General features: G+C 43.4%; 1 protein-coding gene across 1 annotated transcript in view; it reads left to right on the top strand.

Annotated features, from left to right (window-relative positions):
- The window catches only part of slc8a4a (solute carrier family 8 member 4a), an 83,498-nt gene that overhangs the window by 1,626 nt on the left and 66,872 nt on the right, over positions 1–15,000 (top strand). The window contains exons 4-10 of the mRNA XM_063202437.1: positions 1–73; positions 979–1,125; positions 2,765–2,992; positions 4,000–4,206; positions 5,410–5,562; positions 8,185–8,428; positions 9,134–9,368. The exon at positions 1–73 is cut by the window's left edge and continues 59 nt beyond it. Coding sequence (XP_063058507.1) covers positions 1–73; positions 979–1,125; positions 2,765–2,992; positions 4,000–4,206; positions 5,410–5,562; positions 8,185–8,428; positions 9,134–9,368 — 1,287 coding nt within the window. The remainder of the gene's footprint in view (positions 74–978; positions 1,126–2,764; positions 2,993–3,999; positions 4,207–5,409; positions 5,563–8,184; positions 8,429–9,133; positions 9,369–15,000) is intronic.

Here is a 15,000-nt window from a genome sequence, read left to right as displayed (position 1 = left end):
CGCCTTCAACATGTTCGTCATCATCGGCCTCTGCGTCTACGTGGTGCCCGACGGAGAGGTGCGCAAGATCAAGGTACCAGCCTCGACTTTGTATACTTTTGAAGCATTTTCAGTGATGATTGAGTATAATAATGTGCAGTGGTATAGTCTACTTTTTTGTGGTGGGTATACTGTATATTTGAGCATTTTTTGAGATGGGTATACTGTATATATTTGTGTGATTATAAATAATGGATCAATCAAATTTAGGTGGATATACTGAAATCCCTGAAATTTTCAGGTGGGTATACTGCATATACCTGCGTACTGCATAGACTACACCACTGGTAATGTGCTATATAAATACATTTTGATTCATTGATTCAATTTGTGTCTTGAGGCTATTATTTAACATTTGTATCCAAAACAAATTTCTCTTAACCCTTTCATGCGGCGCCTCCATTACAAGCTTGTATGATTTATTTGTAACTGAGCCCTGAGGAAGGTCCGTCGACCGAAAGCTTGGCAAATTAAAGGACACAAAGCGGATCTAAGTGTACAGACATTTTACTTTGCTGTTTGGCACCTTTTCATCGAGAGTGCGTTGTGATCCGGTTAAATGCAAGCTTGCTGTTACCAAAATGGTAATGACCAAGTCTTCACGTCAGACTCCGTAATGTCATTGTAATGTTGTTATACTGTACAGTAGTGGAGGTTTTTTTTGTAAACAGCAAGTCAAATTATCGGCGATCCCATCTGCACCGAAAGACTACAGGGACAAGTAGCCCCATAATGCACGCTGTTCCACCAGTGGAACGCTGTAATAGACATTGAAAAGTTAACTACCATAGTACTACACCACTATGACATAACACAGGGCCTTAAGTAATGCCCTACGACTTGGTCATGACCACTCTGGTAACAGTACATTTAAAACGCTGTGTCTTAGCGGGTTTAGGTTAAAGCTAACCTTCTCTCATCTCATCTCATCTCCTGAAGCACCTGCGTGTGTTCTTCGTGACGGCTGCCTGGAGCATCTTTGCCTACATCTGGCTCTACTTGATCCTGTCGGTGGTGTCGCCTGGGGAGGTGGAGGTCTGGGAGGCCGTACTCACCTTCCTCTTCTTCCCAATCTGCGTTGTTCAGGTTCTTAAGTTATTTTATTATGTTGTTATGTTGTTATTAGTACGTTATTATTATTCGTTTGTTACACCCTCCTCCTCCTCTTATTCCCATTCTGCGTTGTCCAGGTGCGCCCACTGACTTTTTTTGACTGTTATTAAGTTTTTATTATCTTGTTATAAGCATATCATTGCTATTCATTTGTTACACCTTCCTCTTCTTTCCACTTTGAATTGTTCAGGAGCTCTCACCAACTGCCTTTTTAAAACTTTATTCTGACAGTTATTATTATATTGTTCAAGCTTTCTCCTCTGGTCGCTGTGCGTGGTGCAGGTGCACCAAATGACTTTTTTTTTAATAAGTTCTTATTACGTTATGTTACACTATCATTATATTACTACACCTTCTTTTTCTTCCCATTGTGTGTGGATGAGGTGTGCCGACTGACTTTTGTCAGTGGTTGTAAGCAGCGTTTGAAAATGACATTATGTTACTTATAACTACATAACGTATACTTACGGCTACATACACTTGATTGTGGGACATGATTATTTTTTTACGCCTGCCTCCAAGGGCGGTCTTAGGGGCGGGCCGACCGGGCAAATGCCCAGGGGCGGCACCCAAGAGGGGGCAGCATCACAGTGAAACATGTTAAAATGGTTATAAAAATATGAAGCAAATAATTTCAAAGTGTTATTTTTACACTATTACCACATTATTGCAATAATAACATTACTATTAGATGTTTTTGTCAGTTATTATACGCTTTGGTAACACTTTACTTAAAGCCCATATCTATAGTGCATTATGAGTGCATTTATAACAAATTATAATGCACATTATCATTACTTACAATGCATAACGACTACACCCATGATATTTCATGATGCTTTATGTTAATAGTTATGAATAACCATGAATCTAGCTTATAATGCTTTATTAATACAAGGGTGTTATGAGTGCTCGTGACTGGATATAAACTACAGGCTGGATGATGGGGCTTATAGTACATTATGATGCATTATAGATGTGCATTATACAGTGCATTATAGATGCATCCATAAGAACTTCACTTCACTTAGAGCACACATTGACGACTTATGATCTGACATTGAACATTATAGCATCTTATGAGTCCTTATGACAGTTTATCATCCAGCTCTGTGCATAGAGGGGTATAAGTACTCATTATGTACTATACGCCCTATCAGGCAGCCTGTAGTTTATAACCAGTCATGAGCACTCATAACACCCTTGGATTTATAAAGCATTATAAGCTAGATTCATGGTTATTCATAACTGTTAACATAAAGCATCATGAAACATCATGGGTGTAGTCGTAATGCATTGTAAGTAATTATAATGCACATTATAATTTGTTACAAAGTTATCTTCCACACACCGCGCTCTTCCGTCTTGTTGGTGCGTCTCTGAAGTAATCTAGTAGTTAGCAAATGGATAGCACTCAGTTTTTTCTTCTTTCTTGTTGTTTTCTTTTTATTTGAACATTGCAGGGACTGATCCATTATAATTTGTTATAAATGCGCTCATAATGCGGTATAGATATGGGCTTTTTTTGCGCCGCCCATGTTGCAAATTATTGTAGGACCGCCACTGCCTGCCTCTTTTACCCACTGTTCTGTGTGCATGTTTTGTGTTGCAGGCCTGGGTGGCCGACCGCCGCCTCCTCTTCTACAAGTACGTGCACAAGCGCTACCGTGCCGACAAGAGCCGCGGCATCATCATCGAGTCCGAGGGCAACGACAGCGTCTTCGCCAAGATGGAGGTGGAGATGGACGGCCAGGGCGCCAACTCGCACCACCACAAGGAGTCCCTGGACGGCATGCTGGCAGGCGTGGAGGAAGGAGGAGGAGGCTCCAACGAGGAAGAGGTTTATTGTCATTGACATTTTATGTCTTTCGTTTTTATTATTGTCTTGTCATCTTGTCTTGGCTGCTTTGTTTCTCTTCCTTCCCGCCATTCCATCCCAAATAAAAGGACAGTCATGGGTAAGCAATTGATCAGTACTCTCCCCCATCTATGACTGAGGTACACTAAGGATGGTACTGTCCCGCCGCACTGGCCCCTTGCATGGGTGAGGCATAAATGCAATTTCATTGTGTGCAGTGTGCAGTGAGCACTTGTGTGCTGTGGAGTGCTGTGTCACAATAACAATGGGAGTTGGAGTTTCCCATTTGGGCTTTCAATTCAACGCTTTCATTTTTAAGTACAGTGACATTATTGGGTGTCATGAAGGGCAGCCAGGCCAAGCAGGTCTAATGTTGTAGAGTTCCTAAGGTAATCATAAGGTTGCACGTTTGAATACCATATCATCCATATCTGTAGTGTCCTTGAGCAAGGTACCTAGCCTCACATTGCTCTAGAGACTGAACCGTATAACCAACTGTAAGCTGTTACAACAATTGTAAGTTGCTTTGGATAAAACAGCCAGTTACATAAGTATTTTTTAAAATTCCTTCTGGAGTCTGGGTTCTGGGTCCGTGGGCCTCTCGTTGGTAACGAGTATAGCGAGGGCTCCCGGGCCACCTGGCGGTTGTTTGGGTACACTGCAACTAGGCGCGGTATGTACCCCGACGATTAACTCGTCAGTGCCTCGTCAACTCGAGAGCATTGTATGGGGACCATCTGTAGTGTAATGAACTTAAAATGGTGCTTCAAATAGGGCTTGACATTGGCACCTGTAAACTGTGGCCAGTAAACAAATCAGTGCCACTGTGTCAGGTAGATTTTTCTAAGGAATGCCATATCAGTGTAGACTACAATCTGTTGTTTGGCTCTGGTGCATCAGTTCTTTGTTTTTAACAAATGTGTTGCTGTCTTTGCTAATGCTATCGTTGCTAACACTGTCATTGCTAATGCTATCGTTGCTATTAGCAGGAAGCGCGTAGGGACATGGCACGGACACTGAAGGAACTGAAGCAGCGGCACCCGGACAAGGACATGGAGCAGCTGATCGAGATGGCCAACTACCAGGTGCTGGTCCAGCAGCAGAAGAGCCGTGCCTTCTACCGCATCCAAGCCACACGCATGATGATCGGTGCCGGGAACATCCTCAAGAAGCACGCCGCCGACCAGGCACGCAAGGTGAGGGAATATCACTATTTCTCTTAAAAATACATTTTTGGGGTTTTTCAACTTTATTTAGATAGGTCAGTGAAGAGTGGGACGAGAAATGAGTGGGAGACAAAGACGAGGATCAGGAAATAACCCGTGTCGGAAATCGAACCTGGGTCACCCGCGTAGCAGTCCAGTCCAGCCCAGCTGACTAAGAAATATTAAGAATTCCCTCTTATAATTTGAAGTTTTCTCAAGAACCATGGCACCGACCAGGTTGGCAAGATAAGGAAAAGAAGCTGTCTACTTTACTTTATTTAGGATTTGTTTTAGAATTAAGAATATGAACATAATTTCTGTAGTGTTCTTAGACCATTCTCAAGAAGCACGCAGGACTAAAAGGTGAAGCCAATCCCTGTACTTGAATTTAAAAACTGTGATATTGGGAATTTCTTCAGCATTTGTAATTTTGTATTGTTAAATAATGTACTGTTCTTAGAACTTGCAAGGATATGCAATCTCAGTAATGATAACAATCTTCTACTTGACATTTCAGTGTCTGGGCCGAGGGTCGTGCTGCGTTGGGCCGGGCCGTTAGAATCAGTACCACTTTTCCCCCCCTGTCGGCGACCCTGGACCTGTTATCAGGACCGCATTAAAGGACCACTTCAGTCAATTTCAATATGCTGTTGTATTGCTCATGCTACCCTTGACTTGTCAGTACCCAGTGATGCCACATTTTTCGGCTCAGCCCTTTCCGAGATATGAGCTATTCTAATGGGGGCAGCGTTTGTTTACATTTTTTTTTTAAATGAACATAGGCCTACTCCAAATATTTTCCCAAAAGGTACCGCTGTTTGCTAGTTGTCTGTTGATGTTGCATAACCTTTTGAATGTTTTTGGGAATAAATAAAAATGTTTTTTTGAAACAAACCGCTGCCCCCATTACAATGACCAGGATCTCGGAAAAGGCTGAAGAAGAAGGAAAAAAAGTCCAGGGTAGTGTGAGCATTACAACCGCATGTTGAAATTGACTGAAGTTATCCTTAAAGCCAATGTGGTGCCCCTGGGCAGTATACCTCATTGGTGCCCCTTTATAAACAATATTTGTTAAGTTTGTGTCTTGTGGTGCTCCCTCGCTGGTCAAAAATGGTTGGTGCCCCTGGGCACTGTGCCGCTGGCCCTTTTGGATAATCCGGCCCTGCTGTTATAAATGAATGAATTCCCGTGCAGGTGGTGAGCTGCCATGAGGCCAGTGGGCAGGAGGAGGACCCCCACACCGTCTACCTGGAGTTCGAGCCCTTCCACTACCAGTGCTTTGAGAACTGTGGCTCAGTCAAGCTCACTGTAGGACGACACGGAGGAGACCCCGGCTGCACTGTCAAGGTAAAGAGGACCTGAGAGAGACCACTTTAGGCCTCCTCCCCTGCCTATAATTTCACTGTAACTGTTATGGAGTTCATGTGATATAACTGATGATGATGATTCACTAATCAGTAGCCCCATTATAAACACCATTCCACACTGTAGTAGTCATTGAAAAGTTAACTACCATAGCAATAGAATACTATGACATAACACAGGGCCTTTAGTAAGGCACTACGACTTGGCCATTGTCATTCTGGTAAAAGAAAATGTATAACGCCGTGTCTTAACACATTAAACAAGTTATGACATTGGTGGGGAATAATTTCGTTGGATAGAGATGGTGGCCTGCACACCTTGGCAAGTTTTTCTTTGCAGGCACAGCTGTTGGAGGAATCTCTGTGAAAGCATGGGAAATCACAACACTGTTGCAATTGCGGGTCAACCAAAACGTCAGTTACCAAAATAAATAGTTTGGCTTGCATTGTTGCGCATTTCCGCACTTTTAAAAAAGAATTACTTTGGCTACATTGTTATGTACATTTTTTATTAGATTGGCAGTCGTCTATTACATTGGCATAAAGTTGGTGGGCTTTCAAAACACTGCTTCAAATCCCTACACCGCTCTGGCATTAGGGAGCATTTAGGGCACCTCACATTGACTCTTTAGTGTCAGACATTGGAGACATTACATATTCATCCAGCCGCTAAGCCATTAATGCTTTAACTCAAACCACTTAACATGATTAATACACAACTGCACTCTGAGGTTATTAATTACCGCTCAGTCAGCACGGCACATCTTGTTTATTTGTTTGTTTGTGTCTACACATAAATTGTTGTTGATGTTTATGTGGTTTCCCAAACAGGCATTAAATAATCCATGCCTTTAAAAAAAAACGATGGCGGTAAATGATGACAGTCAATGACTTAAAGAGTAATTAGCATTTCGCAGGTCAGCTAACACTCTCCCGTGGAATGTGACGTGTGGTGATCGGTCTATCCTCCCTTCATTGGTATTCTGTGTCTCCTGCCTTCCACGTTTCTCCGTTCCACATTCCCTCTGAAGTCTTACCTTCTCTTACATCATTGTCGGGTGTATGAGTGTGTGTGCGTGCGTGCGTGAGTGTGTGCGTGCTTGCGTGCGTGTGTGCGTGTGTGTGTGTGTGAAGTGTGTCTAACGTGTTAGTCGTCGTCACGCTGCGCAGTTAGCGGGCATGACAGGAAGCCCAGGTGTTCTAAGTCCTGATCCATATGACAGGTTCACTTGTCAAACTTCCACCACCGGCTCCTGCTGTGCTGTGAATGCTCTGGGGGTATCGAGCAATTCCTGCCTGACAGCAGCGTATTATATAATGCCTACATACAAGACAAGAACGTATGCATTGAACTCCTCAACTTCGTAATATGCGTTGTCCTTTCTTCCGTAAACATAAGCACATCTATTCATAGTATTCTTATAAAGGACGTACAGTATTGCACAGACAGCTAACAATAGCTGCAAATGGGCAGTGCAATTAAACTGTAATTAAAGGATATTTTTCTGAATTCTGAATGCGTTCCAGTTGAGCGGCTTTAGATTTTCCTTTTTTTTTAATGATTCAGCTGTAATGAGCCGAGCCATATGTTCCTCAACCCTGTTTTTCTGAACATCTGATTGCCTTAGTTTTTCACACACTCGCCATAAAACACGGCAAATTAAAGGATCAGATTAATGTGCATCATTCACAAACTCTCTCTCTCTATCTCTCTCTCTCTCTCTCTCTCTCTGTCTCTCTCTCTCTGTCTCTCTCTCTCTCTCTTTCACACACACACACACACACACACACACAAATACACCCCTTCCCTCTTTGCCTTGGCATGGTGGTCTTGTGCGGATCGATTGTGTAAATAATGCTGTCAGTGTAATCGACCAGTTACTGAGTGATATGCTGGATTACACCTCCACGGGCCCAGAACTCGCCTAATAAGCCACAGGGACGCCATGCCAGCAGAGACACCCTGGCAACGCTGATAACTTCAAGCAATTCAACATTGCTATATGATGAATCATTTTGCAGACCTTTGCAGTGATTTACTTGTTGATCAATAAGTAATTAGAGAGCGGGTACCAAAAAAAAGGTTTTAGCTGACCGAGGCAGTATGATTCTTCTTTTTGCGTTGAAGTGTCACTCAAACGCAGAATGACGAAAGCATTCTAGGATGATATGCACTTTTATGCATTTTTTTGTGATTTCGCTAGTTACAGTTAAACTTTTGTGAGGCTAAATAGGATTGATATCTTCATCTCTATGCGCCTTTTGTCCTAGATGGAACACCCTACTACATTTATGCTTTTTTGCCCTAAAATGCACTTTTCTTCCTCAATGGAATACATTGTATTTTATAGGAACAGTCCACCTCATTTCAGGAAATTGCCCATACTGTATGTAGTTAAGGCTAATTAAAATGTTAAGATAAGGTTCATTAAAATGATTTTCAATAAGACATAATTATGTGATTGATCACGAGTTACCTTTGGTATTTATGAGATTAATCACAATTAAATATTTTATCCGAGTGGCAGCACTAATCTTTTACAGTAGACATGCTTTTTGAGCAATTGATGAACTACCATCCATTTCGGGATTTTTTTTGTCCCAGGTGGACTACCGTACCGAGGACGCCACGGCCAATGCGGGCTCCGATTACGAGTTTGCCGAGGGCACGCTGGTCTTCAAGCCGGGCGAGACGGTGAAGGAATTCACTGTGGGCGTGATCGACGACGACATCTTCGAGGAGGACGAGCACTTCTACGTGCACCTCAGCAACCCGCGCGTGGCACACCGCGCCGAGGTCTCCGTGCTCGACCCGTCCGCCGTCGCCCCCGGCAGCAGCCTATTGGGTCTCACCTCGCTCTCTTCCTCGCCCGTGCCGCCCAAGGTTTGCCACCTTTTTTCCCATTTTATAATTTTCCTGTTCCATATTTTACTGTAATGAATCCATTGCTGCTTTGATTTACTCTTGCTGCTCTGATCTGTTTTCATGTGAAGTGATCTTGGGTATTATGGAAGGCACTTAACCCATTGATGCCTAAAACCCCTGCAAAAAACACCTGCTAAATGCCTAAGCCATTTTTGGCTTAGCCTATGAAAACCTAAATATCTCATCCTCTGAAGCACATAAAAACATACAGTATAATGAATCGTACTGTATTTAAAGGCCAGGACTCTCATCTTACATCAGAACATGTTCATTCAGCTGTAACATAGCAATATTTTTAATTTTAAAGTCTTGCCATGCAGCTCCCGGTGCTTGGGCCAATGTTGAGTCAAAGCTTGGGTCAGCCTTCGGCATCAATGGGTGTAGCCTCTTACTGCAGCAGGGGTCGCCGGCGACCCTATTCACTTGCTGAAAATGCTTAACTACATCATAACAACATTGCTGTGACATTACGGAGAGCCATAGTGCTGCGCTAAGGGGTTTTAAGTAAAATGTATTATTGTCATTATTATTATTATTATTATTATTACTATTATTATTATTATTGTTGTTGTTGTTGTCATTATGTTTGTTATTATTATTATCATTACTCAGGCCGCACTGGGCAACGCCCACACCGCCACGGTGACCATCTACGATGACGACCACGCGGGCATCTTCACGTTCGAGAGTGCCAACACGCGGGTGAGCGAGAGCGTGGGCACCATGCAGGTGAAGGTGCACCGCACGTCGGGGGCGCGGGGCAAGGTGGCCATCCCCTACCACACGCAGGAGGGCACCGCCAGGGCCGGGGAGGACTACGAGGAGGTGGCGGGCAAGCTGGAGTTCCTCAACGACGAGACCATGTGAGTCACACACACACACACACACACACACACACACACACACACACACACACACACACACACACAGACATGCAATCATGCACACACACACACACACACACACACACACACACACACACACACACACACACACACACACACACACACACACACACAAACATATGCAAGCATACATATACACACACACAGAGACACATACACACACATAATGACTGCACACATACACATCCTTATGTACACATACATGCAGTACACACATGCACACACACAAACGCACGCACGCACACACACACACACACACACACACACACACACACACACACACACACACACACACACACACACACACACACACACACACACACACACACACACACACACACACACCTAATAATTGGTTTTATATGGAGTGGAATTGTATAGTAGTAACACCCACATACACACACACACACAAACACAGCAGACCTTATAATTGGTTTTATTTGGACCATAATGATATATCAGCAACACATACACAGACTTTCAAACACAGAAATACTTGAATTTACACTTTAGATAACTCACCCAAACACACACATACGTACACTGCCATACATATTTACATTCCAAACCTATTTTACTGTATATACACTTGCCCACATAAATGCACATACAATACACATGCCAAACCATAACCCCAAGCTAAGATACTCTAACAAGAGATAATATTCAATATGCGCAGTACAGCGTACACCTTCACAACACTTAGCATTTACTGTATCTCCACTCCTCTTCACACTCTTACATTGCACACTTTCAAATCAAACGGGGACAAAAGAAAAATACTCCTCCGTCCTGGAAATTCTGATTCACATACCCTCTCTTGCTCTCTGACTCACACACAGACACACACACACACACACACACACACACACACACACACACACACACACACACACACACACACACACACACACACACACACACACACACACACACACACACACACACACACACACACACACACACACACACACACTGATACACCCACTCTCTCTCTCTCTCTCTTTCTCTATTTCTTTCTCACTCTCCTTCTCTCTCTTTTCTGCCCGTCTCTAAAAACTAACTGACTTACTTACAGTACCAACCTACACAGATGTGAACACCAACACACACACACACACACACACACACACACACACACACACACACACACACACACACACACACACACACACACACACACACACACACACACACACACACACACACAGACTCACATGCCAACTTACACTATTCCTTGCAGCAAATCAACAAATATCATGATGCTATAAAGGAATTTGCCATATAATCCATAATATATGACTGAGTAGGTGAGGGGTGGAACGGCGTGCTGTTATTATATTGTAATTCCAATTCTTCCTCTGCACTTTGTCTTGCCCATTATATTGACTGGAGGGGGCGGGGTGCTCGTGTGTGTGTGTCTGCACACTTTGTATTGGTCTCACTGTGTGTTTGTGTGTGTGTGTGTGTGTGTGTGTGTGTGTGTGTGTGTGTGTGTGTGTGTGTGTGTGTGTGTGTGTGTGTGTGTGTGTGTGTGTGTGTGTGTGTGTCTGTTCTCTGCTGGGTTGTACTGTAATTAGTTGAAGAGGCTGGGGGAAAGTAAACACAAAGGTAACCAATACATGTAACTCATAGCAAACAAACAAACAAACAAACAAACACCTACAGGCATCCAATGGAGTTGCAGATGGGGGTTAATGTGCTGTACATGTATACAAGGTATTTGTAATGCTTAAATGAATCACGGTTATGTACATGTATTCATTTATTATTTATTTTATGTATTTATTTATTATAAGGTCAGGCGTAATGGTATTGTTGTTCAACATCACATTTGGTTATCCACTTGTGTTCTCCATATTCTGTAAGCTTTAAGCTATGTTCACACACATCACTGTTATTTACTAGCTTCTCGCTCGCTCGTCTACTCGCCACTCTCTCATGGAACGTTCACTAAACGTTCCCGCTGCTTTAACTGCCAATGCACAGGCGAGAAGTATCGAACTCTGCATTCCAATTGGTTACTCGCTTACTCGCCTCGCTCGAAGTTAAAATATCCCACATCACATCGCTTGTACAGTACTCGCCTACTCGCCTGCTCGTCTCGCTGGAACACATTGACATTCTATTGACTTCATTCACTGAGCGAGTAACTAGCAGCGACATGTGTGAACAAGGCTTTAGAGAGGAAGGGAACCATTGTCTGTATGATTGACACATATGCTGCCTTTTATTCACCTACATGTGTGTGCTTCTGGTTTGTCCAAGTACAAGAAACACATCTACTGTAGCATATAACAGCATTCAAAGGCACTTCTGGTACTCTTTAGTGAATCCTTTTGTGCTCAGCTGTATAAAAGCACATTTCCAATACTACTACTGCTAACCAATCCCCAATGCCTCCTCCTCTACACAGCCCTTGCTGTGTTCAATAGACTCAAACACAGAGCCGTGAATAAAACGACACATGTAAAGTTGCAGAGGGATGAAGGGGGGGAGAATGGATGATGGTGGCACTGAGGGAATACGGCAGATAAAACTGAAGTGTGTGAAGTGCCGGAGGAAGAGGGATGGAGGAAGGAAACTGAAGATTTCACTTTCAGGTTCGGTATAGACGCAAGTGGGGAAAAGCCATCCCCAGCGCTCGAGAAGACCTGGCGAGATTTTGCACTGGATTATCATGAGGAGCAGTACACTCTAGAAAACGTAAGACCTGTGAAGCAGGAGATGGGAGAGAAGGCAGAGACGTGTAAGACATGTAAGATTTACCACAGGAGAGACAAGAGGATGACAGATAGGCGCTAGAAGCAAAGAGAAAGAGGGAATAAAAAGAGAAAACATGGGAGTTGTTTTGACATATGTTGAACCAAAGAGAGAAGGAGCTGAGGTGCTACCTGCATGCTAAACTGCAGTCCACCAGCAGCAGGACCTTGTGAGTTATTGTAGGGCAAGGAGACAAATATTGTGGCGAAAGTCACTGGTTCAGAATTCAGAAGACACAGAATAACAAGAAAGTCAGAAAATAAATAGTAATAAAATGACCTAAAATTAAAAGAATCAGAAAACTTAAGACTACAAAAGAATGGCTATTCTTTTTTATATATATATTTTTTGCCTTTATTTGACAGGACAGTCGAAGATGGTAACAGGAAGCGAATGGGACAGAGAGACAGGGGATGATCGGGAAATAACCCCGGCCGGGCTCGAACCGGGGTCCCCGTGGGTGGGCATGCAAGCGCGCTGCTAAACCATTTTGTTAACCATGGATATTGCGTTGGGTATGAATGAATGTTTGTAGATGTTTTTCCTTGTAATATGTGCTCTGTAGCGCCTCCCTGAGGGGAGCAGCTCAAGTTCAGGGTGAAGGGGGTGGGTGTTGTCATCTAAAATGTTTGTGGTTTTCCCATCAACTGCAGTCCAATACAGCTTGTCCGGTTGTTTTTGGGGTCGCCCTATGATTTTTCCAGCATTTTTCACCACTCTCGACAGCCTGTTCTTATTAGATAGGGTGAGGTGGCCATACCAAACAGAGATGTTATAGGTGATGACACTCTCTATTAAGCTAACATAGGTCCTCTCCAAAATATTGCTGCTTACTCCAAAGCCTCTCAATTTTCTTATTAAAAACAACCTTTGGTTAGCTTTCTTACATATGGCATCAACATTGTCTGAGAAGCTCAATTTTGTGTCAATGTATGTGCCCAAATACTTAAAACAGTCAACAATTTCAATATTTTGATTGGACAGTAAAAGGGGTGATAGGACACCACTATAGTTAAGAATTAGCTCCTTGGTTTTGCATACATTGAGTAAAAGTGAGCTTTTCTTGCACCATTGCTCTAACTTCAAAACATGATCCATATAGTCAGATGTACTGTCATTCTGATAAAAGAGTCCCACTAAAGCCATATCATCTGCATATTTCACCAATTTAAAATCATCATGGCGGAGTGACATTTCATTTGTGTATACAGAGAACACAACAGGGCACAAACAGCATCCTTGTGGGGCCCCGTGTTAAGGACCAGCTCATCTGAGACCAAGTCTCTGGCGCACACACGCTGTGGGCGATCAGTTGTAAAGTATTTGATCCAGTGCACCATCCCTCCCTCTACCCCTAGGTCTAAAAGTCATTGCAATAAAATGTGGATTTGCATTGTATTAAAAGCAGCTGAAAAATCAATAAATAAAATACGTGCATAAGCAAGTGTTTAGTGACCATATTGGTCAGAGTGAGGGTGGCATCTTCTGTCCCTCTGTGACACTTGTAGGCAAACTGCATAGGATCCAGAGGTAGGTAAGGCTTATAGCAACACGTATGACAGAAATCGAGAGAGGGGCCTACCGTGTCGCTAACGGTAGCGTACTCGTCTGCCACGCGTCTGACCAGGTTTCGATTTCGGCTTGGGTCCTTTGCCAACCCTTTCCCATCTCTCTCTCCACACTTGCCTCGTGTCACTCCATTCACTGTCCTATCGAATGAAGGCAAAAAGGCCCAAAAAATAGATTTAAAAAATGCTAGCAGGAATCAATCCAACTTGTTTAGGATTTTTCTTCTTGAAAACGGGTCATAGTTGACCCAACATTTAGCATGTTTTAGAGGCAGGAATTGATCCAGCTTCAGATGTTAGGCCAATTGGAAAGGGATCAGGGATTGATTCAGCATTCATTGAAGTAGGATCGTCATGAATCCAGGGCTAAGTATGGTTTGAATTCCCGATTCAAGTGTTCATCAAGCTTTTTCTGAGGAGAAAATTAGGAATTGGTCTGGCATCAGCAATTACTGGCAGTGAGATTTCCCATGGGATCAGGTCAGATTGGAATGGGCATTTTCTGGACACAAGCAAAAAGCCAATCAAGGCATAGGCAGTCATGTGGGACTAGATCAAGGCAAACCATTGGATTTATTGAAACACAAGTGATGGGCTTTGATAGAGGAGAGCTAAAAGGCAAAGAGGCAGGTATGAAGGAGGATGAGAGCGATGAAGCGGAGAGAGAGATGGAGAGAGAGAGTAGTAGAAAGAGAAGTAGGCCTACACAGAGAGAGAGAGAGAGAGAGAGAGAGAGAGAGAGAGAGAGAGAGAGAGAGAGAGAGACAGCGAGCATGGAGGCATGAGAATGAGAATCATGAGTGATTCATCTGAAGTGTGCTTGCTAGGCCCGGAGTGTGTGTGAGTGCTGTGGGTGTACAGTGCTTCACATGAGCATATGAAAATCTGGATAATCACGAGGGAGATATGGGTGCAGTATGGGTGTTGGAGTGTAGATTTTATGTGATTGTGCATGTATGCATCTGAGCAAATTTTCCATGTCAGTCCTGGTATCTCTCCCTCTCTCTCTCTCTCTCTCTCTCTCTCTCTCTCTCTCTCTCTCTCTGTCCCTACGTTGAGTGTGTGTGTGTGTGTGTGTGTGTGTTTAATAGCCACAGGTGAAGCTTCAGCCGAGAGTGCTATACAGCACAGTAGCTGTGTGGGTGGGTGATTGCGTGAGTAACTGCGTCTTTGTTCAATGCACAGGTATTTTAAGCGTTTGTGAGAGCAGGAGAGAGGAGAGAGAGAGAGAGTGAGCAAGCGAGAGAGAGAGAGAGTGA

This window comes from Engraulis encrasicolus, chromosome 7, assembly GCF_034702125.1.
Source record: "Engraulis encrasicolus isolate BLACKSEA-1 chromosome 7, IST_EnEncr_1.0, whole genome shotgun sequence".
Classification (NCBI taxonomy): Eukaryota; Metazoa; Chordata; class Actinopteri; order Clupeiformes; family Engraulidae; genus Engraulis; species Engraulis encrasicolus.
Note: the sequence above shows the minus strand (reverse complement) of the source record. Positions and strands in the feature narration are given on the sequence as shown.